Raw genomic sequence first — 27,089 nt, 5'->3', positions numbered from 1 at the left:
TGACTGAACATGTTTAATCTGGTCTACAGCATTATACATTAAATCAATGTGTTACATTTACAACATTCTTTTCCCCAGCATTGTTCCTCTTGTGTTCATCTCAGGTTTCAAAAGCAAAATGTACAATTTTGGAGAAAACATACACAGTAATATTCCAACACTGGAGGTCAATATAGCGAATATCTCCACAGCCACCATATATTTCCCTCTGGTGCTCAGATAGGCCGGGATCATGGCAATCCAGACACTGCAGAACATCAGCATGCTGAAGGTGATGTACTTGGCTTCATTGAAACTGTCCGGTAATGTCCTCACCATGAAAGCCAGAACAAAACTCACAGCTGCCAGAAACCCCATATAACCCAACACGGAGTAGAACCCGATAACTGAACCCTCATTACACCGAATGATAATCTTCCCAGGATAGGAGTCCATGTCATACTCCTGAAATGGTGGAGAGATGGACAACCAAAGAATGCAATTCATAACTTGAATGGATGAACAAAATAACATGACAGCATTGGAAAGTTTGACTCCCACCCATTTTCTACAAGCACTTCCAGGTCTGGTGGCTTTAAAAGCGATGAAGACCATGATGGTTTTGGCTAGGATAGAAGACACTGAGATGGTGAAGGGAACTGCAAACATGACTTGTTGCAGCATACAAGTGATATCCACAGGATGGCCAAGGAACAGGAACACAGACAGGATGCTCAACATGAGGGAGAAGAGCAGAATGAAGCTGAGGTTCCGGTTATTGGCTTTGACTATGGGAGTGCTCCGAAACCAAGAAAATACTCCAAGTATAAAGAGAGATGTTGTAGCAAATACGACTGAAGTTACTGAAAAAAATAAAACTAGAATATCCTCTTTGTATGATAAATACTCGTTGACCTTGGCAATACAAATATTTTTAGCTTTGTTAGGCCATTCATTTTCAGGGCACTTCTTGCAGATTTTACTGTCTGTAGAGTAAAAATAAGTGAAAATATCATTAGGCATGGTATACCAAGACTGCAGATATTTGAAAGTATTGAATATTTTTTCAGTAATTTCCTTAATTTTCCTTAAAGTTTTCAAGCAGGAATTAAGATGTAATAATAAATATGAGTTAAAAGCCACACAAAACAAAAAAAATGTTGGAACATATATATATATATCTCCCAGAAGTGAGTCCCCCCTCCCCCGGACTGTATACAATGTATATATATATATATATATATATATATATATATATATATATACAGTATATATATGGTGAATATTTGAAGAAAGCTTTAGTGATGAATAAAGTGTGATGAGGTCCTACTGAAAACAAAAGAACCTTCAGCCTCAGTGATGGCCATGACAGAGCCTATCTGTAATCTTAATATGTATGTAACAATGAAATTTCTTTTATTTTACAACTTTTGGTCTCTTCAGTGTAATAATTTTCCATTCCTTTTAAATAAGTGCAGAAGTGTGGGAGACCCCTGAGGAAGTCACGTGATTGGTGACGATACGCGTGGGGAGGAGCTTGGGGGAAAGGAGAGCCGACGGGCTGCACACATTATCAGTATTTTATAGAAACATTTCATCTTGTTAAATATAAGTGTAATTTTAATAAAACTTGTTATTTTACATACTACACTATGGCGGGTCCCTCTGTTCTGTGAGCTCCACCTGACAGATCATCGGTTATAGGAGCATTCTTACACCAGTGTGCAGTGGAGGAGAGAGAGAAGAGAGAGTCCTATGATCCACAGAGACGCCCATACTTATCCCTCACAGATGGGGAGGAAGCGCTTTTGACCTGTTTTCAATTAACCGGGAGCACTGCAGGGGCAGGTGGCCATTTATAAACGTCCCTGGAAGCACGCAGCACCGCAATCCAGTCCCCTCTGTGTCCTCCGGACACAGCGGAACACAGATCGCTGTATGGGACCTCTGTGTGAGGTCCCGATCATGTGATCACTGATTGGCCAATCAGTGATCACATGAATAGTAGCAAGCAAGATGTCACTTCTGATATCATTGCTTACTACGTGTGAAATCTGTTAATGATCACAGAGATCACATGGTACAGGGCTATTCACAACAGCCTTGTACCATGTGACAAGCTGTGACCAATCACAACACACAGTATTTCTCAGTGGCTGCAAGAATGCAGACAGAGAGAAGGAGAAATTATTGCTTTTGCAACCTTTATGGGTGTAAAAGCAATCAGTGTAAAAAAAAAAAAATTCTTAATCACCCCCACAAGTAGTACAGTGTTACTATGGTGATCCTGTACTGCTAGGGTGACAGTAGGTTAAACTAAAAAGTATGTTTACTAAAAAGATAACTGAATAAATGTTAGCCAAGATTTATGAAGAAAGATTATTTATTTGCAAAATTTTATAAGAAAAATACTTTTTTTTCAAAATGTTTTGACTTTTTAATTTATATAGCAAAAAAAACCCAGCGGTGAATAAATACCACCAAAATAAAGTAAAAAAAATAAAAAAAATAAAAAATATAAAAAAATAAAATAAAAATGTAAACAAAATTTAAAAAATTATAATTTTTGGTTATAAACTAATTTGGTTTTTTTTTAGATAACTGAATACATTTTGGTCAAGATTTATAAAGAAAGATTATTTATTTTCAAAATGCTATACGAAAATTTTTTTCTACATTTTTGGACTTTTTCATTTATATAGCAAAAAAAAATCCCAGCGGTGAATAAATACCACCAAAATAAAGTTTTATCTGTCTCAAAAAAATACTAAAAAATTCATATGGGTACAGTGTTGCATGACCGTGCAATTGTCATTCAAAGTGTGATAGCGCTGAGAGCTCAAAATTGGCCTGGACTGGAAGGGGGTGAAAGTGTCCGGACTGGAAGGGGGTGAAAGTGTCCGGACTGGAAGGCGGGGAAAGTGTTCGGACTAGAAGGGGGTGAAAGTGTCCGGACTGGAAGGTGGGGAAATTGTCCGGACTGGAAGGGGGGGAAAGTGTCCGGACTGGAAGGGGGGGAAAGTGTCTGGACTGGAAGGGGTGAAAGTGTCCGGACTGGAAGGGGGGAAAGTGTCCAGACTGGAGGGGGGGAAAGTGTCCGGACTGGAAGGCGGGCAAAGTGTCCGGACTGGAAGGGGATGAAAGTGTCCAGACTGGAAGGTGGTGAAAGTGTCAGGGATCGCGGCGTCCTGTCGGCCGGCGCATACGCGCTGGCCACGGCTCACGCCGGGACACAGGCACTAGGTCCCGGCCAGCCGTGGATGACAGGATGCCGCGCATGCGCAGTGGGACCCGCGGGCGCGCCTCGGGCGGCCAATGACAGCCCGGGGGCGCGTCCCGGGCGGCCAATGACAGTGCAGGGCGCAATATTTAAAGATGCCCTGCACTGTCAGTAATCGCCGCAAGGTCTATCTGAGTTCCTGAGTCCTGTACCTGTGTTTTTGACCCTGATTGACCCTGACTACGCTGCCTACTCCTGTGTTGACCCGGATTGTACCTGACTACTCTGCCTTCTCCCATCCTGACCCTCGGCTTGTTTTGACCTCTCTACGGACTGACTTATCCTGCTCACCCTGCGTGTGACCTGACTACTCTCCGCCTGCCGATTCTGTACCTCGCCTACCCCACGGGACCCCCGCTCGTGATCCATCCTGCTAGGTCCTGCCGTCCTCCTCACATCTGGCTCTCCCGGTACCCATACTTCCCCGGAGGTTGCCCCTGCCACTGGTGGGCCTGCTCGGAGGTCGTGACCTGGTCCCGGTCTGTTTCAAGTCCATCCCCACCATCAGGGGCCCTGGTGAAAGCACAGACCGGGACTTAGACTCCACGCTTTGGGTAGGTCTGTCAAGTGGGCAGCCAGGGGCACCACCTGGCGGGTTCTAACAGAAAGTGTCCGGACTGGAAGGCGGGGAAAGTGTCTGGACTGGAAGGGGGTGAAAGTGTCCGGATTGGAAGGTGGGGAAATTGTCCGGACTGGAAGGGGGGAAAATGTCTGGACTGGAAGGGGTGAAAGTGTCCGGACTGGAAGGGGGGAAAGTCTCCAGACTGGAGGGGGGGAAAGTGTCCAGACTGGAAGACGGGGAAAGTGTCTGGACTGGAAGGAGATGAAAGTGTCCAGACTGGAAGGGGGGAAAGTGTCCGGACTGGAAGGGGCGGAAAGTGTCTGGACAGGAAGGGGGGAAATTGTCCAGACTGGAAGGCGGGGAAAGTGTCCGGACTGGAAGGGGGGAAAGTGTCCGGACTGGAAGAGGGTGAAAGTGATCGGACTGGAAGGGGGGAAAGTGTCGGGACTGGAAAGGGTTGAAAGTGTCCAGACAGGAAGGGGGTGAAAGTGTCCGGACTGGAAGGGGGGGAAAGTGTCCGGACTGGAAGAGGGGGGGGAAGTGTCTGGACTGGAAGGGGGTGAAAGTGTCCGGACTGGAAGGGTGGGAAAGTGTCCGGACTGGAAGGGGGTAAAAGTGTCCGGACTGGAAGGGGGGGAAAGTGTCTGGACTGGAAGGGGGGTGAAAGTGTCCGGACTGGAAAGGGGGGGGAAAGTGTCCGGACTGGAAGGGGGGGAAAGTGTCCGGACTGGAAGGGGGGGAAAGTGTCCGGACTGGAAGGGGAGTGAAAGCGTCCGGACTGGAAGGGGGGGAAAGTGTCTGGACTTGTAGTGGTTAAATAGGTCTTTGTGTGGAGGTGAGAGTCCATTTCAGACACACGTTTTGGGTGGTGCACCTTTTTACATGGATTACTGTCCTCATCGGGGAGAAGGGTACAAACAAAAGCAGGAGGATCACTATCAAGATTGCGTACAGATTTTGCATGGGATATATGAGAGACTGTGCTGTTGGATGTGGTTACACGTATCATGCAGACTATGGACTATAGGTTATAGCTTATAGTTTTTTTTTTGGGGGGGGGGGGTTGGTATTCCACAATAGCGCAACACATTTTCCTTGTTTTATTTGATGTATTTGGTTTGACAGCCACAACTAGTGATTACAGCAGCTGAGCTTAACACTGAATGTTCATTTATTCACAAATTTAGGTTTGGCAAATTATTCCCACTTTGTTATTACACAAGCGGTTTCCCTTTGCTTGCTTTAGCCTAGGTTCCCACCTATGCAGGTTTCATTTGAGCCGTTTCTGCATTACGTTTTGCACCTGCATTTTTTACGCATATTTGCAATGTTTTTGATGCGTTTTGCATTTTTTTTTTTTACATTTTCTTAATATTTTCTTGTTGCTAGACAGATTTTTAAAAGCAAAGCACAAAAAACATTAAAAATGCATCAAAAACATGGCAAAAGCCATTGGATTCACATATTGATATACTTTATATAGCTGAAGATCACGATTGGACTATTTCACTTTTATGTTTATGCTGATTTATTTCATTTTTCACTTTTTTGTTTACACCATTATTCATTTATTTATTTTGCATTAATTTGGATTATATGAATTATTTATATATATGCATGTTTATGGTGGAAGTTCATGCAGATGTCAGACTATCAGGGGCGGACTGACCATTTGGAAACTCGGGCACTGCCCGAGGGCCCAGGGTCAGTAGAGGCCCCATGAGATCCCCCTGGTACCTTTTTCATAGTCTTTTTTGAGTTTGGGCAAGGACACAGGGACCCCATGATCCCCTATTGCCCAGGGGCCCCATGAGTCCAATCATATACTTGGAATCATGTACAGAGTTTTGTTTAATATATAGACCTAGATATTTAATAGAGAGCGGCGCCCTATTATCTATTATTTATTATTCAGAGGTAGAAGAAAAGTGCAGCAATCTTTACCAAAAAAATGGCAGAAAGGCGCCATCAGAAATCATTCATTTCATACAATTTAGGAATATGCAAAGTGTAAAGTGGTTACAGATTCGCTCTATTTTCTAGTTCAATATTAGAGTTTCTATTCAACCAGTTGCCGACCGCAGATAGCCGAATGACGTCTGCACTGCGGCCGGCCAGTTCTGGGAAGGTGTCATATGACGTCCTCCCAGAATGCGGGGGCGCGCACCTGGCAATCTCTGTGATCGCGGACACAGCTGATCACGTGATGTGGTGAAAGCCCAATCACAGCGGCCTTTTACCATGTGATCAGCCATGTCCAATGACAAGCTGATCACCGGGAAATGCAATTGCCGATTCTCGGCTGCACTTTCCTCACGCTGTCAGAGCGTGAGGAAAGTAATGCCGAGAACCGGCAGATGTCAGAGTAGGGATCGGCACTGATCATCAGGGCACTGATGATCAGTGCCTTGATGATCAGTGCCCAGCAGTGCCACCCACCAGTTCCGCCCACAAGTACCCACCAGTTCCACCCACAATTGCCCAGCAGTGCTGCCCACCTGTGCCCAGCAGTGTCCTGATGATCAGTGCCCAGCAGTGTCACCCACCAGTTCCGCCCACAAGTACCCACCAGTTCCACCCACAATTGCCCAGCAGTGCTGCCCACCTGTGCCCAGCAGTGTCCTGATGATCAGTGCCCAGCAGTGTCACCCACCAGTTCCGCCCACAAGTACCCACCAGTTCCACCCACAATTGCCCAGCAGTGCTGCCCACCTGTGCCCAGCAGTGTCCACCATTGCCCCTCAGTGCAGCTGATGAAAAAATGATAAAAATGTAATATGGGTATAATGTCGCATGACCGTGCAATTGTCATTCAAAGTGCAACAGCGCTGAAAGCTGAAAATTGGCCTGGTAAGGAAGGGGGTATAAGTGCTCGGTAGGCAAGTGGTTAACATAAAGCTTACCAGAACGGTTTGATATTTCTCCTTCTGAACACGGAGCGCAGTTATAACAACATGGCTGATGTCCTTCTCTTACAGATTTTCTGAACCCTGGAAGACATTCCTTGGAGCATCGACCGCTTGGGACCTAAGATAATATACAGCACAACAATGTGAACTATTCAAGTGCAAAACTAAAGATGTAACATAAAATAAGTGCAGTGCAACCTCAAATCATCAATTAATTAACCGCTTCCCGACCGCCTTATAGCAGAACTACTGCTACAGGGATGCAGGGCTGTGCAAAATCATGTGAGTTTGTATTTCTGGGTAGGTGGCCTCAGCTGTCGATCACTGGGTGCCAGACGGTGATTCCCTGCCGGCTCTCAGCGATTGCCTAGTATCGATGACAGGGGAGAGGTCTGTATGTAAACAATATAGATCTCTCCACTGTCAGCACCAGCATGATGCTTTGTATGGCTCTGCATAGCTGTGTACTTACATAGTAAAACACACACAACACACAGTTTACCCTTTGATCGCCCCAGATGTTAACCCCTTCCTGTCCAGTGCCACTAGTACAGTGTCAGTTCTTTTTATTAGCACTGATCACTGTATTAGTGTCACTGGGGATGTCAGTGGTAGTTAGTCAGTTCCCACCCCCAGTGTCAGAATGCCCGCCGCAGTCCCTCTATAAGTCAGTGATCGCCATTACTAGAAGAAAAAAATTGCAGTATATATATATCGCCATTTGTAGACGCTATAAATTTCCTGTAAACCAATTAATTTGCTATTGTACAGCGCTGAGCAAACCCTTTGGCGCGATATAAATACTGTATAATAATAATAATAATAATAATTTACACATATTGGGATTTTTTTTAGCAAAGACATGTAGCATAATAGATTTTGGCCTAAATTTATAATGAAATTAAATTTTTTTAATTTTTTACTGGATATGTTCAGTAGCAAAAAGTAAAAAATATAGCTTTTTTCTCAATTGTCGGCCTTGTTTTGTTTATAGCACAAAAAAATGCAGAGATGATCAAATACCACTGAAAGAAAGCTCCCTTTGTGGGGAAAAAAATGTCATTTGGGTGCAGCGTTGCATGAGCGCACAATTGTCAGTTAAAGAAAAGGAACACCATATTGCAAAAAATGGCCTGGTCAGGAAGGGGGGTAAATACTCTGGAGGGCGAGGGGTTAATACGTGTGAACTACATTCATGCCAGTGAAAAAAAGTTTTTACAAATATGTGAAAGTTCCGTGCTCTTTTGTAGATCAATAAACACCGCAAACCATATATCTCTTGTGTGCTTATTTATTTATTTATTTTAATTCAGATTTCATTTTAAAGTTTTCATAACAAGTATATAGAAAGAAAAGAGAAAAAAAAGAACAAAACATGAATTTAAAACATCAAAGTAGAAAGAAAAATAAACAATAATGACAATAATAATAATAATAATATCAATTTAACAAATAATACGATAACATCAACAATAACGCCGACAATACATTTGTTTCATTATCATCTAACTTTCAGAACTATTCAGAAGGTTTTCACAGAAGTTCAAGAACTCAAAAATATTCCAGGGTAACCGCTGTAAAATACTATTAGCAATAGATAAAGAGTTTTCCCTAAGATAGGTCACCCCATTCATTGAAAAAAACAAAAAAAACGGCATAAGAGAAAAAAAGAAAAAAGGAAGGGTGCAGGCGTTCCCACTTCTCGTCAGTTTAAATTTGAACGTGGTGTATCTATCTTTTTTTTTCCATATTTTTTAACCCCTTTACGTCGGCCGCACACAGATGTGCAGCCTCCCGGTGTCTGGGCTTAGACGCCGAGCAGCCACATATTTGCGTTCATGTAAGAAAAAACACATGTGCTGAGAGCGCGCGCCCTGCGACTGCCAAACCTTGGCACTGAAGAGTGATTCACATACACAGTGTTTTCACTGATTGTTTCACGTTTTTTTTCTCACAATTTTTCACAGATATTCACTGCATAAATTGTATGGGGTATCCACTAGAGTGATGCTATTTGTTTACAAAAGGTAATGCACTATATGATATTTCTTTTTCTTTGAGGTATATATATCGTGGATATCGCTGGAAGGATTCATTATATTTTCCTTTTGGACTTTATTTTGCACTGTAATCACACAGGAAGGTTATGGTTCATATTTGGTGGACTGATTAGGGATTGGACTTCACTGTTGTTATATTATATCATTTTTCTTTTTCAGCTTTTTATAGTATTTTTCACATTATATTATTTGCACATCTTCAGGGGTGAGGGTGTTGATTGTTCTGTGGGGGAGTTGAATTTATATGAGTATATTTGGAGGTGGTTTTGATTTAAATACAGTTACCCCAAGATGTTGAATCTTTAAATCCACCTTGAGCTGTGATACTACAGGAGGGAGAGGGCCCTGAAAAGGGTCTATTAGAAGCCGTGTGCTATCACTGGGTATCCACTCCAATGCATTCTTCCCACTTGTGCCAGTCTTTATCCCCAGCAAAAGGTTCCTCCACCATCCCACCAAGTCCGTTACCTCTATGTTTAACCCACTAAAATAGTAAAGCCAAAATGTTCCTGGCTCTTTACATAGAGTTGCTCCTCTTTTATACACCAGATGTATCTGGAAATCTCCAGCAGGGTACAGGCCACCAGATATCCTTCAGCAATATCAGCTCAAAGAAACAGAATACATCTCATGGTGCAGTAGTTCACATAATCACACTCTTTTTTTTTTTATAAAGGATTATCGCCTCTTTAACATATTGATTACTGTGTGTTGTGCGAGCACCGCTCGCCTTTGCACATGAGCATAGGGGGACCAGGGAGCCTTTGGGGTTTTTTTAATTATTTAATTATTTTTTTATTTTTATGATGTCTCTTTTTTTTATCAACTTTACTGTTATCACAAGGGAGGAACAACATCCCTTGTGATAGCATGGGCAGTGACAGGTAATCTTTACTGAGACATCTGGGGTCCATTAGACCCCAGATCTTTCCTCTAGCTTTGGAAGAATCTGATGACACCAGTATCAGTTTTATCAGATGCTTTCGTAAGCCAGTAATGGCTTATTTACATCCTGGCAAAACTGTAAATGACAAAATATGGTTTCTTAGACCATAGAGCTGATTGGGGACGTTCTTATTCCCAGTCATCTCCATAGTAAGCCGGCAGAAATATACATGTAGCAGTACTAGCAGAATCCTTTCATTAGAAATGTTACAGCAACAAACCCTCTCTGTAACTGATCGGGGGAATTACGATTCAAAACGCTGTTCTTTTTTTTTTTAATTCAGAAGGCCTGTGAAGAATCTGGACATGGATAATACTGGCGGTCATTCCACTCCAAAGACGTTCATCTTCTTTTGTGCACAAGAGTCAGGTTTCTTCTTTGAGTGTCTATGTCCCGGTCTTAGTGATGAGGAGGGGTTAGCTAGTAGTAGTCAGTAGAGATGAGCGAAGTATTCAAAAATTCGATTCGACTGATTCGGCGAATTCGTAGAAAAAATTCGATTTGAGTCGAATATATTCGCTGTGAATTTAACTTAAAAAAGGGTGTTTCTAGGCTTCAGAGAGACTTAATATTAGTGCTGAACACTGTACCTTTAATTTAAATGCCCTTGGAGTCTGCTGGGGAAGAGAAATAATACTGTCAGGCAGTATGACATGCAGATGAGTGCCGTCGATCTTAGAATCACCGCACACTTCACTCATTTGGCCAGTCACGGGGCCAAAACCAGAGTGTGGAGCCACAGTGTGGCGGTGGAGGCAGCAGCAATGGGAGGCCATACAGCAACCTATGACAAAAATGGAAACCACCAGCAGTGTGAGGAGACCTGAAAGTGGCACATGGCAGAGTGTGGCGATAGAGACAGCAGCAATGGGAGGCCGTACAGGGACCCATGACACACTCTGGACCTGGCAGCAGCATGAGGAGGCGGTACAGGGGCCCATGGCAGATTACGGGCCTGGCAGCAGCATGAGGAGTCGGTAGGGGGGCCCATGGCAGATTACAGGCCTGGCAGCAGCAATGGGAGGCCGTACAGGGACCCATGACACAATCTGGACCTGGCAGCAGCATGGGGAGGTGGTACAGGGGCCCATGACAGATTACGGGCCTGGCAGCAGCATTTGGAGTCGGTACGGGGGCCCATGACACACTCTGGACCTGGCAGCAGCATGAGGAGGCGGTACAGGGGCGCATGACAGATTACAAGCCTGGCAGCAGCAACTTGGACAGGAGGACGTTCAGTTTCTGCACCGTCTGGTGCGTGCTCGCAAACTGTTGTCTCTTGGAAACGGATTCCAAGAAAGACTGCTGACGGAATCCGTGAAGAGGAGTAGCAGGAGAAGGAGCATCTGAACGAGCGGAATATGCCAACAAGCGACAACAGGGGCCCATGACAGATTACGGGCCTGGCAGCAGCATGAGGAGTCGGTACGGGGGCCCATGGCAGATTAGGGGCCTGGCAGCAGCTATGGGAGGCCCGTAATCTGCCAGCACCCTATGACAAAAAATGGAACCCACCAGCAGTGTGAGGAGACCTGAAAGTGGCACATGGCAGAGTGTGGCGATGGAGACAGCAGCAATGGGAGGCCGTACAGGGACCCATGACACACTCTGGACCTGGCAGCAGCATGAGGAGGCGGTATAGGGGCCCATGGCAGATTAGGGGCCTGGCAGCAGCTATGGGAGGCCCGTAATCTGCCAGCACCCTATGACAAAAAATGGAATACACCAGCAGTGTGAGGAGACCTGAAAGTGGCACATGGCAGAGTGTGGCGATGGAGACAGCAGCAATGGGAGGCCGTACAGGGACCCATGAGAGACTCTGGACTTGGCAGCAGCATGAGGAGGCGGTATAGGGGCCCATGGCAGATTAGGGGCCTGGCAGCAGCTATGGGAGGCCCGTAATCTGCCAGCACCCTATGACAAAAAATGGAACACACCAGCAGTGTGAGGAGACCTGAAAGTGGCACATGTTTGGGGCATGATTCATGGCGGATTTAGTCAGTTGTGTCAGGAACTGGTGGTTTGAAATCCAGACTAATCCACGCCTGATTCATTTTCACAAACGTCAGTCTCTCCACACTTTGGGTGGACAGTCGTGTCCTCCGCGGAGTTGCAATACCTCCTGCCGCACTAAACACGCGCTCCGATGCCACGCTACTGGCCGGGCATGACAGCCTTTCAAGGGCAAATTCAGCTAGTTGGGGCCAAAGGTCAAGTTTCGTTGCCCAGTAGTCAAGGGGATTGTCTACCTCGGTTGGCAGGGTGCTGTCCAAGTAGGCCTAAGCCTGTTGTTTGAGGTCCTGCTCCAGGTCCACCTGATGCTGCTGCTGCTGCTGCTGCTGCGGCTGGTTAGTAGTTTCCTCACTGCGCTGGTGAAGAAAGCTACTCATCATCGACTGCAGACTGAGGCAGCCGCTGCTGGTGGAGCTGCCACTGCTCCTACCACCCCACCCCTCCCCTGCTGCCATGGCAGCGGAACGCGAGCGCACAGGGCCCACAGTGTCTGAGGATGGACGTTGGCGCAGACAGGCAGAGACCAGCTGACTACATAGGTGGTTTTTATAGTACGTTATTTTGGCCTCCCTCTCAGCAGGTGTGAAAAAGGCCACCATTTTAGAACGGTAGCGAGGGTCCAACAAGGTGGACAGCCAAAAGTCATCCCTCTGTCTGATGGTTATTATTCGGCTGTCGCTACGCAAGCAAGCGAGCATGCTATGGGCCATTTGTGCCAAGGAATGCGAGGGACTCCCTGCCTCCATCTCCACAGCATACTGCCACGGTGCGTCTGGGTCCTCTGTCTCCTCCTCCTCCTCCTCCTCTACCAGATGCTCCTGCTCCTCCACTCCTGTCCGCTGAGTGGAAAAACCACCCATTTCACTCAATAATTCCTGAGCACCAATGTCCTCCTCTACCTCCTCCTCTTCTTCCTGTCCTGCCCCCACAGGGGTCATGTGGCGTTGAGATCTGTGCGGCACGTCTACCGCACCCTGACCAGCCATTGTTAACAGCATTTGTTCCAGGACGTGCAACAGAGGAATGACGTCGTTCATCCCATAGTCCTGCCGACTCACGAATAGCGTGGCCTCCTCAAAGGGCCTGAGCAAGCGCAGGTGTCACGCATGAGCTGCCAATGGCTGACATCTAAGTTACACAGGGGAGTACCTTTATCCGCTTGTAACATCAGGAAATCTGTGATGGCCTTTTGCTGTTCGTAAAGGCGGTCTAACATATGTAGGGTTGAATTCCACCTTGTTGCAACGTTACAGCATGAGGAGTTGGTATAGGGGCCCATGGCAGATTAGGGGCCTGGCAGCAGCTATGGGAGGCCCGTAATCTGCCAGCACCCTATGTCAAAAAATTATACACACCAGCAGTGTGTGAGGAGACCTGAAAGTGGCACATGGCAGAGTGTGGCGATGGAGACAGCAGCAATGGGAGGCCGTACAGGGACCCATGACAGACTCTGGACCTGGCAGCAGCATGAGGAGGCGGTATATAGGGGCCTATGGCAGATTAGGGGCCTGGCAGCAGCTATAGGAGGCCCATAATCTGCCAGCACCCTATGTCAAAAAAATTCTACACACCAGCAGTGTGAGGAGACCTGAAAGTGGCACATGGCATGAGAGACTCTGGACCTGGCAGCAGCATGAGGAAGCGGTATATAGGGGCCTATGGCAGATTAGGGGCCTGGCAGCAGCTATAGGAGGCCCATAATCTGCCAGCACCCTATGTCAAAAAATTCTACACACCAGCAGTGTGTGAGGAGACCTGAAAGTGGCACATGGCAGAGTGTGGCGATGGAGACAGCAGCAATGGGAGGCCGTACAGGGACCCATGACAGACTCTGGACCTGGCAGCAGCATGAGGAGGCGGTATATAGGGGCCTATGGCAGATTAGGGGCCTGGCAGCAGCTATGGGAGGCCCTTAATCTGCCAGCACCCTATGTCAAAAAATTCTACACACCAGCAGTGTGAGGAGACCTGAAAGTGGCACATGGCATGAGAGACTCTGGACCTGGCAGCAGCATGAGGAAGCGGTATATAGGGGCCTATGGCAGATTAGGGGCCTGGCAGCAGCAATGGGAGGCCCATAATCTGCCAGCACCCTATGTCAAAAAATTCTACACACCAGCAGTGTGTGAGGAGACCTGAAAGTGGCACATGGCAGAGTGTGGCGATGGAGACAGCAGCAATGGGAGGCCGTACAGGGACCCATGACAGACTCTGGACCTGGCAGCAGCATGAGGAGGCGGTATATAGGGGCCTATGGCAGATTAGGGGCCTGGCAGCAGCTATGGGAGGCCCTTAATCTGCCAGCACCCTATGTCAAAAAATTCTACACACCAGCAGTGTGAGGAGACCTGAAAGTGGCACATGGCATGAGAGACTCTGGACCTGGCAGCAGCATGAGGAAGCGGTATATAGGGGCCTATGGCAGATTAGGGGCCTGGCAGCAGCAATGGGAGGCCCATAATCTGCCAGCACCCTATGTCAAAAAATTCTACACACCAGCAGTGTGTGAGGAGACCTGAAAGTGGCACATGGCAGAGTGTGGCGATGGAGACAGCAGCAATGGGAGGCCGTACAGGGACCCATGACAGACTCTGGACCTGGCAGCAGCATGAGGAGGCGGTATATAGGGGCCCATGGCAGATTAGGGGCCTGGCAGCAGCTATGGGAGGCCCTTAATCTGCCAGCACCCTATGTCAAAAAAATTCTACACACCAGCAGTGTGAGGAGACCTGAAAGTGGCACATGGCATGAGAGACTCTGGACCTGGCAGCAGCATGAGGAAGCGGTATATAGGGGCCTATGGCAGATTAGGGGCCTGGCAGCAGCTATAGGAGGCCCATAATCTGCCAGCACCCTATGTCAAAAAATTCTGCACACCAGCAGTGTGTGAGGAGACCTCAAAGTGGCACATGTTTGAGGCATGATTCATGGCGGATTTAGTCAGTTGTGTCAGGAACTGGTGGTTTGAAATCCAGACTAATCCACGCCTGATTCATTTTCACAAACGTGAGTCTCTCCACACTTTGGGTGGACAGTCGTGTCCTCCGCGGAGTTACAATACCTCCTGCCGCACTAAACACACGCTCCGATGCCACGCTACTGGCTGGGCATGACAGCCTTTCAAGGGCAAATTCAGCTAGTTGGGGCCAAAGGTCAAGTTTCGTTGCCCAGTAGTCAAGGGGATTGTCTACCTCGGTTGGCAGGGTGCTGTCCAAGTAGGCCCAAGCCTGTTGTTTGAGGTCCTGCTCCAGGTCCACCTGATGCTGCTGCTGCTGCTGCGGCTGGTTAGTAGTTTCCTCACTGCGCTGGTGAAGAAAGCTACTCATCATCGACTGCAGACTGAGGCAGCTGCTGCTGGTGGAGCTGCCACTGCTCCTACCACCCCACCCCTCCCCTGCTGCCATGGCAGCGGAACGCGAGCGCACAGGGCCCACAGTGTCTGAGGATGGACGTTGGCGCACAAAGGCAGAGACCAACTGACTACATAGGTGGTTTTTATAGTACGTTATTTTGGCCTCCCTCTCAGCAGGTGTGAAAAAGGCCACCATTTTGGAACGGTAGCGAGGGTCCAACAAGGTGGACAGCCAAAAGTCATCCCTCTGTCTGATGGTTATTATTCGGCTGTCGCTACGCAAGCAAGCGAGCATGCTATGGGCCATTTGTGCCAAGGAATGCGAGGGACTCCCTGCCTCCATCTCCACAGCATACTGCCACGGTGCGTCTGGGTCCTCTGTCTCCTCCTCCTCCTCCTCTACCAGATGCTCCTGCTCCTCCACTCCTGTCCGCTGAGTGGAAAAACCACCCATTTCACTCAATAATTCCTGAGCACAAATGTCCTCCTCTACCTCCTCCTCTTCTTCCTGTCCTGCCCCCACAGGGGTCATGTGGCGTTGAGATCTGTGCGCCACGTCTACCGCACCCTGACCAGCCATTGTTAACAGCATTTGTTCAAGGACGTGCAACAGAGGAATGACGTCGTTCATCCCATAGTCCTGCCGACTCACGAATAGCGTGGCCTCCTCAAAGGGCCTGAGCAAGCGGCAGGTGTCACGCATGAGCTGCCAATGGCTGACATCTAAGTTACACAGGGGAGTACCTTTATCCGCTTGTAACATCAGGAAATCGGTGATGGCCTTTCGCTGTTCGTAAAGGCGGTCTAACATGTGTAGTGTTGAATTCCACCTTGTTGCAACGTCGCAGATCAGGCGATGCTGTGGAATTCCGTTCTGCCGCTGCAGCTCAAGGAGGGTGTGCTTTGCGGTGTAGGAATGGCTGAAATGCATGCAAAGTTTACGTGACATTTTAAGGATGTCTTGCAGTGGGATGGTGGATTTTAAGAACCGCTTGACAACCAGATTGAACACGTGAGCCATGCATGGCGCATGGCACAACCTTCCTTGACGCAGAGCAGACACCATGTTCTTTCCGTTGTCGGTCAACATGGTTCCGATTTTCAGTTTGCGCGGAGACAGCCATCTGTCGATTTCTCTGTTCATTACACTCAGAAGTTCCTCCCCTGTGTGACTACGTTCGCCAAGGCATACCAGGTGCAGAACAGCGTGACACCGTTGCGCCCTGCACATGTGATATGCCGGTCGGGTAATGGGACTTGGCACGGGGGTGGCGGCTGAGGACACGGCGGAAGAAGAGGTGGTAGAGGCGGACATCTTTGCCGGACCAAGGACGTGCAAACGTGGAGGCAAAAGCGGCGTGACCTGTCCAAGTTGCTGGTGCGGCTGTGACGGCACCACGTTCACCCAGTGGGCCGTAAATGACATGTACTGTCCCTGACCGTAGTTACAGCTCCACACGTCGGCGCTGCCGTGCACTTTGGCAGAGACCGACATGCTCAAAGACTGGCCCACCATGTCTTCTACATGTGAATGCAGGGCTGGCACTGCCTTTTTGGCGAAGAAATGACGGCTTGGCACTCTCCACCGCGGCGCGGCACAAGCCATCATTTCTCTGAAAGGTGCTGAGTCCACCACTTGGAAAGGGAGGGACTGCAGCACCAGCAACTTGGACAGGAGGACGTTCAGCTTCTGCACCGTCGGGTGCGTGCTCGCAAACTGTTGTCTCTTGGAAACGGATTCCAAGAAAGACTGCTGACGGAATCCGTGAAGAGGAGTAGCAGGAGAAGGAGCATCTGAACGAGCGGAAGATGCCAACGAGCGACAACTCCCCTCAGCAGAGGTGTTGGAGCCTTGACTGGCTGATGGAGGGCGATTGACGTCGGGTGACGGAGCAAGTAACGGAGCGGGTGATGGAGCGGGGGCTGGGGCGGGCAGAACCGCCGTATCTTTATCACGGTTTTCCCAGGCCACCAAATGGCGACGCTGCATATGCTGCCGCAACGCTGTAGTCCCAACATGGGCCCCCTGGCCACGCTTGACTTTCTGGCCACATAGTCGACATACGGCTACGTTTACTTCCTCGGGCGGCTTGACGAAAAATTGCCACACCGCCGAGTAGGAAACTTTGCCCCCGATACTCCTCACTGGCTGACTGCTGCTTCCTCCGTGCACACCGGCACCACTACTGGCCGTGGTGGTAGGCTGCAGTGGAGCTGGTGCTCTACTCCGTGGCCGTTTGGCTCCACTGACACTGCTGCGACCCTGCTGCTGTCTCCTGGGCAACCCACCGACTGTTTTGCTCGCTGCCAAGCTGCCACCCTCTTCTCCTGATGATGCGGAAGAAATTGCCTGATGACGACGAGGCTGCCAAGTGCGATCAACCTCCTCATCATCAAGTAGGGTCTCCGCCTCACTACTAGCCCCCTCGGCTGCGTCTGGGTCAGGAGACAGACCTGTCTCTAGACCGGCTACCGAGCCACTCTCCTCGCCACTACTTCTTCGCCTGGCTGCTGAAAAGGCGGATGTCTCCCCCCGTTCCTGACCGCCCTCTGTTAGCTCTTCCTCACTGTACAGTGGGGCTGAGCCCACAGCATGCGATACTTCGCTTGGTGAGGGAACACCAAAGGACAGGGGCAGGTAGAGGACACGTGATTTCAGTGGGCTTGGTCCCGGGCCATGCCAACTAACGGTTGTGTCTGACGTACCCACCGACCGTTGGCTGTAGGTGTCAGAGGTGACCTGGGAAGAGGAAGACGACCGAGCCAACCAATCGACGACGGCAGGGTTGTCGGTGGAGACACGACCGCTGGATGACACCGGGAGCACTGGCCTCTGGCTGCGAATAGTGCTGCCTCGACCCCTTCCTCTGCTGCCACGTCTGCTCGCTCCTAAAACATTGCCTCCTCTGCCACTCCTCTGCATGTTGTCTGACATACTCTTTAATTAAACGATTATGTGTCCCTGAGTAACAATTCTGTGTCCCTGAGTAACAATTCTGTGTCTGTGCGAGTAACAATTCTGTGGCCCTAAGTAACAGTTCTGTGGCCCTCAGTAACAATTCTGTGTCCCTGATTAAAGTTTCTGTGGCCCCAAGTAACAGTTCTGTGGCCCTCAGTAACAATTCTGTGTCTGTGCGAGTAACAATTCTGTGTCTGTGCGAGAAACAATTCTGTGGCCCTAAGTAAAGTTTCTGTGGCCCTAAGTAACAATTCTCTGGCACTCAGTAACAATTCTGTCTGTCCCTGAGTAACAATTCTCTGGCACTCAGTAACAATTCTGTCTGTCCCTGAGTAAAAATTCTGTGGCCCTAAGTAAAGTTTCTGGGGCCCTGAGTAACAATTATCTGGCACTCCGTAACAATTCTGTATGTCCATGAGTAACAATTCTCTGGCACTCAGTAACAATTCTGTCTGTCCCTGAGTAAAAATTCTGTGGCCCTAATTAAAGTTTCTGTGGCCCTGAGTAACAATTCTCTGGCACTCCGTAACAATTCTGTCTGTCCCTGAGTAACAATTCTCTGGCACTCAGTAACAATTCTGTCTGTCCCTGAGTAAAAATTCTGTGGCCCTAATTAAAGTTTCTGTGGCCCTAAGTAACAATTCTCTGGCACTCAGTAACAATTCTGTCTGTCCCTGAGTAACAATTCTCTGGCACTCGGTAACAATTCTGTCTGTCCCTGAGTAACAATTCTCTGGCACTCAGTAACAATTCTGTCTGTCCCTGAGTAAAAATTCTGTGGCCCTAATTAAAGTTTCTGTGGCCCTGAGTAACAATTCTCTGGCACTCAGTAACAATTCTGTCTGTCCCTGAGTAACAATTCTCTGGCACTCCGTAACAATTCTGTCTGTCCCTGAGTAACAATTCTCTGGCACTCAGTAACAATTCTGTCTGTCCCTGAGTAAAAATTCTGTGGCCCTAAGTAAAGTTTCTGTGGCCCTGAGTAACAATTCTCTGGCACTCCGTAACAATTCTGTCTGTCCCTGAGTAACAATTCTCTGGCACTCCGTAACAATTCTGTCTGTCCCTGAGTAAAAATTCTGTGGCCCTAATTAAAGTTTCGGTGGCCCTAAGTAACAATTCTCTGGCACTCAGTAACAATTCTGTCTGTCCCTGAGTAACAATTCTCTGGCACTCGGTAACAATTCTGTCTGTCCCTGAGTAACAATTCTCTGGCACTCAGTAACAATTCTGTCTGTCCCTGAGTAAAAATTCTGTGGCCCTAATTAAAGTTTCTGTGGCCCTAAGTAACAATTCTCTGGCACTCAGTAACAATTCTGTCTGTCCCTGAGTAACAATTCTCTGGCACTCCGTAACAATTCTGTCTGTCCCTGAGTAACAATTCTCTGGCACTCAGTAACAATTCTGTCTGTCCCTGAGTAAAAATTCTGTGGCCCTAATTCAAGTTTCTGTGGCCCTAAGTAACAATTCTCTGGCACTCAGTAACAATTCTGTCTGTCCCTGAGTAACAATTCTCTGGCACTCAGTAACAATTCTGTCTGTCCCTGAGTAAAAATTCTGTCGCCCTAAGTAAAGTTTCTGGGGCCCTGAGTAACAATTATCTGGCACTCAGTAACAATCCTGTCTGTCCCTGAGTAACAATTCTCTGGCACTCAGTAACAATTCTGTCTGTCCCTGAGTAACAATTCTCTGGCACTCAGTAACAATTCTGTCTGTCCCTGAGTAAAAATTCTGTGGCCCTAAGTAAAGTTTCTGGGGCCCTGAGTAACAATTATCTGGCACTCCGTAACAATTCTGTCTGTCCCTGAGTAACAATTCTCTGGCACTCAGTAACAATTCTGTCTGTCCCTGAGTAAAAATTCTCTGGCCCTAAGTAAAGTTTCTGTGGCCCTGAGTAACAATTCTCTGGCACTCCGTAACAATTCTGTCTGTCCCTGAGTAACAATTCTCTGGCACTCAGTAACAATTCTGTCTGTCCCTGAGTAAAAATTCTGTGGCCCTAATTAAAGTTTCTGTGGCCCTAAGTAACAATTCTCTGGCACTCAGTAACAATTCTGTCTGTCCCTGAGTAACAATTCTCTGGCACTCCGTAACAATTCTGTCTGTCCCTGAGTAACAATTCTCTGGCACTCAGTAACAATTCTGTCTGTCCCTGAGTAAAAATTCTGTGGCCCTAATTAAAGTTTCTGTGGCCCTAAGTAACAATTCTCTGGCACTCAGTAACAATTCTGTCTGTCCCTGAGTAACAATTCTCTGGCACTCCGTAACAATTCTGTCTGTCCCTGAGTAACAATTCTCTGGCACTCAGTAACAATTCTGTCTGTCCCTGAGTAAAAATTCTGTGGCCCTAAGTAAAGTTTCTGTGGCCCTGAGTAACAATTCTCTGGCACTCCGTAACAATTCTGTCTGTCCCTGAGTAACAATTCTCTGGCACTCAGTAACAATTCTGTCTGTCCCTGAGTAAAAATTCTGTGGCCCTAATTAAAGTTTCTGTGGCCCTAAGTAACAATTCTCTGGCACTCAGTAACAATTCTGTCTGTCCCTGAGTAAAAATTCTGTGGCCCTAAGTAAAGTTTCTGTGGCCCTGAGTAACAATTCTCTGGCACTCCGTAACAATTCTGTCTGTCCCTGAGTAACAATTCTCTGGCACTCAGTAACAATTCTGTCTGTCCCTGAGTAAAAATTCTGTGGCCCTAATTAAAGTTTCTGTGGCCCTAAGTAACAATTCTCTGGCACTCAGTAACAATTCTGTCTGTCCCTGAGTAACAATTCTCTGGCACTCAGTAACAATTCTGTCTGTCCCTGAGTAAAAATTCTGTGGCCCTAAGTAAAGTTTCTGGGGCCCTGAGTAACAATTATCTGGCACTCAGTAACAATTCTGTCTGTCCCTGAGTAACAATTCTCTGGCACTCAGTAACAATTCTGTCTGTCCCTGAGTAACAATTCTCTGGCACTCAGTAACAATTCTGTCTGTCCCTGAGTAAAAATTCTGTGGCCCTAAGTAAAGTTTCTGTGGCCCTGAGTAACAATTCTCTGGCACTCCGTAACAATTCTGTCTGTCCCTGAGTAACAATTCTCTGGCACTCAGTAACAATTCTGTCTGTCCCTGAGTAAAAATTCTGTGGCCCTAATTAAAGTTTCTGTGGCCCTAAGTAACAATTCTCTGGCACTCAGTAACAATTCTGTCTGTCCCTGAGTAACAATTCTCTGGCACTCGGTAACAATTCTGTCTGTCCCTGAGTAACAATTCTCTGGCACTCAGTAACAATTCTGTCTGTCCCTGAGTAAAAATTCTGTGGGCCTAATTAAAGTTTCTGTGGCCCTAAGTAACAATTCTCTGGCACTCAGTAACAATTCTCTCTGTCCCTGAGTAACAATTCTCTGGCACTCAGTAACAATTCTGTCTGTCCCTGAGTAAAAATTCTGTGGCCCTAATTAAAGTTTCTGTGGCCCTAAGTAACAATTCTCTGGCACTCAGTAACAATTCTGTCTGTCCCTGAGTAACAATTCTCTGGCACTCCGTAACAATTCTGTCTGTCCCTGAGTAACAATTCTCTGGCACTCAGTAACAATTCTGTCTGTCCCTGAGTAAAAATTCTGTGGCCCTAATTAAAGTTTCTGTGGCCCTAAGTAACAATTCTCTGGCACTCAGTAACAATTCTGTCTGTCCCTGAGTAACAATTCTCTGGCACTCCGTAACAATTCTGTCTGTCCCTGAGTAACAATTCTCTGGCACTCAGTAACAATTCTGTCTGTCCCTGAGTAAAAATTCTGTGGCCCTAATTAAAGTTTCTGTGGCCCTAAGTAACAATTCTCTGGCACTCATTAACAATTCTGTCTGTCCCTGAGTAACAATTCTCTGGCACTCGGTAACAATTCTGTCTGTCCCTGAGTAACAATTCTCTGGCACTCAGTAACAATTCTGTCTGTCCCTGAGTAAAAATTCTGTGGCCCTAATTAAAGTTTCTGTGGCCCTAAGTAACAATTCTCTGGCACTCAGTAACAATTCTGTCTGTCCCTGAGTAACAATTCTCTGGCACTCCGTAACAATTCTGTCTGTCCCTGAGTAACAATTCTCTGGCACTCCGTAACAATTCTGTTTGTCCCTGAGTATGAATTCTGTGGCCCTAACTAGCGTTTCTTTGTCCCTAAGTAACAGTTCTGTGGCCCTCAGTAACAGTTCTGTGTCTGTGCGAGTAACAATTCTGTGTCTGTGCGAGTAACAATTCTGTGGCCCTAAGTAAAGTTTCTGTGGCCCTAAGTAACAATTCTCTGGCACTCAGTAACAATTCTGTCTGTCCCTGAGTAACAATTCTCTGGCACTCAGTAACAATTCTGTCTGTCCCTGAGTAAAAATTCTGTGGCCCTAAGTAAAGTTTCTGTGGCCCTGAGTAACAATTCTCTGGCACTCAGTAACAATTCTGTCTGTCCCTGAGTAACAATTCTCTGGCACTGAGTAACAATTCTGTCTGTCCCTGAGTAAAAATTCTGTGGCCCTAATTAAAGTTTCTGTGGCCCTAAGTAACAATTCTCTGGCACTCAGTAACAATTCTGTCTGTCCCTGAGTAACAATTCTCTGGCACTCAGTAACAATTCTGTCTGTCCCTGAGTAACAATTCTGTGGCCCTAATAACGTTTCTGTGGCCCTAAGTAACAATTCTCTGGCACTGAGTAACAATTCTGTCTGTCCCTGATTATGAATTCTGTGGCCCTAACTAGCGTTTCTTTGTCCCTAAATAACGATTCTGTGGCCCTCATTAACAAGTCTGTGTCCCTGAGTAATGGTTCTCTGTCCCTAAGTAACTTTTCTCTGTCCCCAATTATCGTTTCTGTGGCCCTAACTCTGTCCCTGTCCCTAGTACAGAGCGGTCTGCCTCTGTTCAATAACTGCAGGCAAATGAAGAATTCCAAAATGGCCGCTATTTATAGCTCGACCATTACACAGTGCTGGCTGGCTGGCTGCTGATAGGCTTATGCGATCACATGTAGTTGAGGCATGCATTATGGGTCAGCGCGCCTTGTCTGCGCGCCTTCCCAGACATCCCCGCTCCGTCGCCGCACATGTCAGCCGCCATTTTCTGAAAAATTTCGATTCGCGCGTCCGAATTAGGCTATTTTTCGGATTCGGCACGAATCGAAATTTTTCAGATATTCGACTCGAATTCCACTTCGGATACTTCGATTCGCTCATCTCTAGTAGTCAGTCATGTTCAGTTAGACCTGTTCTGTACCTTGATTAAAAAGTGGATTGGAGAGGGGAAAACATATAAAGAAGTGCAGAAAATGATCGGCTGCTCAGCTAAAATGATCACAAATGCTTTAAAATGGCAACCAAAACCTGAAAGACGTGGAAGAAAGCGAAAAACTACCATTGGAATGGATAGAAGAATAGCCAAAATGGTGCGGACTCAGCCAACAATCAGCTCCAGGAAGATGAAAGAAGGTGTGACGTTCCCTGTGAGGACTGTTACAATTAGACGCCGATGTGAAGCCAAGCTATCTGCAAGAAGTCCCCGCAAAGTCCCGCTGTTGGGAAAAAGACGTGTGCTGAAGAGGTTACAATCTGCCAAAGAGCACATTGACTGGCCTAAAGAGAAATGGGGCAACATTTTGTGGACTGATGAAAGTAGGATTGTTCTTTTTGGGTCTAGTGGGCGGAGACAGTTTGTCAAAAAAAACCCAAACACTAAATTCAAGCCACAGTACACTGTGAAGACTGTGAAGCATGGTGGTGCAAGCATCATGATATGGGGATGTTTCTCATACTACGGTGTTGGGCCTATTTATCGCATACCAGGGATCATGGATCAGTTTGAATACATCAGAATACTTGAAGAGGTCATGCTGCCTTATGCTGAAGAGGAAATGCTCTTGAAATGGGTGTTCCAACAAAACAACGACCCCAAACACACCAATAAACCTGCAACATCTTGGTTCCAGACCAACAAGATGGACGTTATGGAGTGGCCAGCCCAATCCCCGGATCTTAATCCAATAGAAAACTTGTGGGGTGACATCAAAAATGCTGTTTCTGAGGCAAAACCAAGAAATAGAGAAGAACTGTGGAATGTGGTCCAATCATCCTGGGCTGGAATACCTGATCACAGGGGCCAGAAGTTGGGGGACTCCATGCAACACAGATGTACAGCAGTTCTCAGAAACAGTGCGACTACAACCAAATATTCATGAAGTCATTCAAAGGAAAGCAAAATCTTCAAACATTTCTCAGTTTATATAGTGAATGTTTGAGTTTGTAAAGAAGAATACAAACACTGATATTTTTTTGAACCGTCTAATATTCACTTTTCTTCCATTTTTTTTAGAGGAACAACACAAATTTGATGTATTTTTCTTCATGTTGTGATTTGGAATAGAATGTGTCGTGTTCCCAATGCATTTGTGTGGATGGAAATAAAAGCTATTAGAAGGATTTTCAGCTTTAGTCACTTTTGTCATCACACTGCTATTATTTTGAACACAACTGTAGATCCTCCCTGTCGGCCTCATATAAGCCGTCACAACTATTTATCCTTCACAGGGCAGACAGAACGCCGTTAGATTGTTTGAGTGGGGAAGGAGAGATACACCATTATGCCCAAAGTGTATGGCACATAGAGGGGACTTTATTCACATGATTTGGAGATGTCCAAAATTATCACGATATTGGGGGGATGTTCTGGGGATAGTGTCTTCCCTCGCCCAGACTCCTATCCCATCCATTAGTGTGGCTATTGGGAGCGCTGGACCCTGAGATGTATTCCCCGGGTGTCTATATTATGTACTCCCCGGGTGTCTATATTATGATTACTCATTTCTTGTATTTAGCGAGACAATTAATAGCTAGATACTGGCTGTCTAGTATAATACCCTCTAAGAAATGCTGGGTGGAATATGTTAATTCTCTCCTTTTACGGGAACAAATGACCTATCGTCCCCGTAATGCCCCACGTACGTTTGATCTTATCTGGCAGAGCTGGTTAGATGCACCCGGACTGGCCCCTCCAAGATGGATAATGAACAGACTTTTACAAATATGATACATTACGGCTAGTTGATTATTGAGATAGGACCTGGTGGCCCACCTGCAACTGTTATTGTTGTTCTTGATGACTGTTCTGTTCTTCTTTTCTTCCTTTAATTTTTCTGCCTTTTATTTCTTTTACTTAATTTCTCCATACTCTGTAAAATCTTGATTGACCCGATACTCAATATCCACAACAAAGGGCTCTTAAAGATGTAATCTTACTGTGTTTGATGTATACATGCAATGTACATTTCTATCTGTCCCCATCTGTAAGATTGTCTCATGCCCTGTTACCTACTCATGTACTCCCTTTCAATTCAATAAAAACAGTTTGGATAAAAAAAAAGACTTGTTCTGTGTAATGGAACCAACCCAGACTGCACTGGAGTACTTCCGTTAGAATACCGCTTCCCCGTCCGAACACCAACAACAGACACCACAGCCGACCATACAAGACTGGACGACACCAGTCTTGAAGTAAACCAGGAGGTAGACTACTTTATTTGAACACAGATACAAGATATATACACTCAGGGGACAATCCCCCCTCCCTGCAAAATGACACAGGGTGGGGCAATCTACATTTAGTAACAAGAGACACGCAGGTATTCTAACTTCACCCCAGCAAACAGTCCCATCAGGAGGGAGGGCTGCTGGAGACACCCCCCACTAAGCTAGTACACATACACACATACATCCATGATAGTTTGCTCCCAAGCCAGACAAACAATAGAACAATGGGATGCAGTTACATAACATTAAACAACAACCCCCCCCCCACCACCACCTATTAACTAAACATGTCTACACAGTCTGAGACAAAGCCCACACAATATTAGGACAGATCACCCTGTACCCCTAACAGGCACAGGGTGACTTACACATATGGGGAGCTGAGACAGGGGTCTCCCCACCTCTCCAAAGTGAACTAGGTTCCATGGGTCCCCCAACCACAGTGACTCCCGTCACATTCTGTAATGTAGAAGATGCTTTGTAGTTCATCCACATCTTCAGTTATTATGAGTGATGGGAAGGTTTCCCGACATTTAGATCCACACAGCTAGCACAGACATCCTAATCTAATCACCATGGAATGAGTCAGGGTAGATGTTGGCCATCTAAGAACAGAATAGGAGGAGGGGATTAGGTTTTGTAGAAGGTTTTGGGCTCAAAATTAGTATTTTTTGTATAAGTTCTGAATCCGCTTCCCCAGTGTAACTCACCTTGTCGCCTTTCCATGATATTCGCTCTGGATCTAGTGAAAGTTGCTGACCCTCTGAAAGGGACTCATCAAAGTTGCCAATGTGCCTCACAATGGTGGCATTTGTAGCTTTTACTCTTGTAATCCAATTCAGGATTTCCAGTGGGCTGGGAAGTTCTCCTTTATCATTAAAAATCATTACCTTGCCATTCGGATCCTTGTATTGTACTTCTTTTACACAGCGGGACAGCTTAAAAAAAAATCACAGAAATTCTTATAGGTAACAAGTATATAGAACACGGGGCAGTACAGTGGGTAAATGGTTAGCACTTCCACCTGGCAGTTCTAGGGTCATAGGTTCAAATCCCAACCACAGCTCCACCTGCCTGGAGTTTGCATGTTCTCCCTGTGCCTGCGTGGGTTTCCTCCAGGTACTGCGATTTCCTCCCACACTCCAAAGACATGCTGGTAGGTGAATTGGCTCCTATCTAAATTGTCCCTAGTATGTGTATGTATGAATGTGAGTTAGGGACCTTAGATTGTACGCCCCTTGAGGGTTAGGGACTGATGTGAATGTACAATATATATAAAGCGCTGCGTAAATTGACGGCGCTATATAAGTACCTGAAATAAATATTTAATATTTAAGGCTCCACCTCCACAACATCTTCAAAATACGTATGTTCCTAACCCCAGACACTACTAAACAACTCATTCACTCCCTTATTATCTCACGTCTGGACTACTGCAACTCCCTCCTCACCGGCCTACCTCATCACAGACTCTCCCTGCTTCAGTCTATCC

The 27,089-nt window shown here is 46.7% G+C and overlaps 1 protein-coding gene across 1 annotated transcript; it reads right to left on the bottom strand.

Annotated features, from left to right (window-relative positions):
- Window positions 1-26,484, bottom strand: LOC149445071 (vomeronasal type-2 receptor 26-like). The gene is made up of 3 exons (XM_089654234.1): window positions 26,308-26,484; window positions 6,725-6,848; window positions 1-965 (listed from the first exon to the last, which is right to left on the bottom strand). The coding sequence occupies exons 1-3, from the start codon at window positions 26,482-26,484 to the stop codon at window positions 58-60; spliced, it is 1,209 nt and encodes a 402-aa protein (XP_089510360.1). The 3' UTR covers window positions 1-57.
- Between the last annotated feature and the right edge of the window lie 605 nt (window positions 26,485-27,089).

This window comes from Staurois parvus, unplaced genomic scaffold (assembly GCF_062004578.1).
Source record: "Staurois parvus isolate SC_StPar_1 unplaced genomic scaffold, SC_StPar_1.0 ptg000747l, whole genome shotgun sequence".
NCBI lineage: Eukaryota > Metazoa > Chordata > Amphibia > Anura > Ranidae > Staurois > Staurois parvus.
Note: the sequence above shows the minus strand (reverse complement) of the source record. Positions and strands in the feature narration are given on the sequence as shown.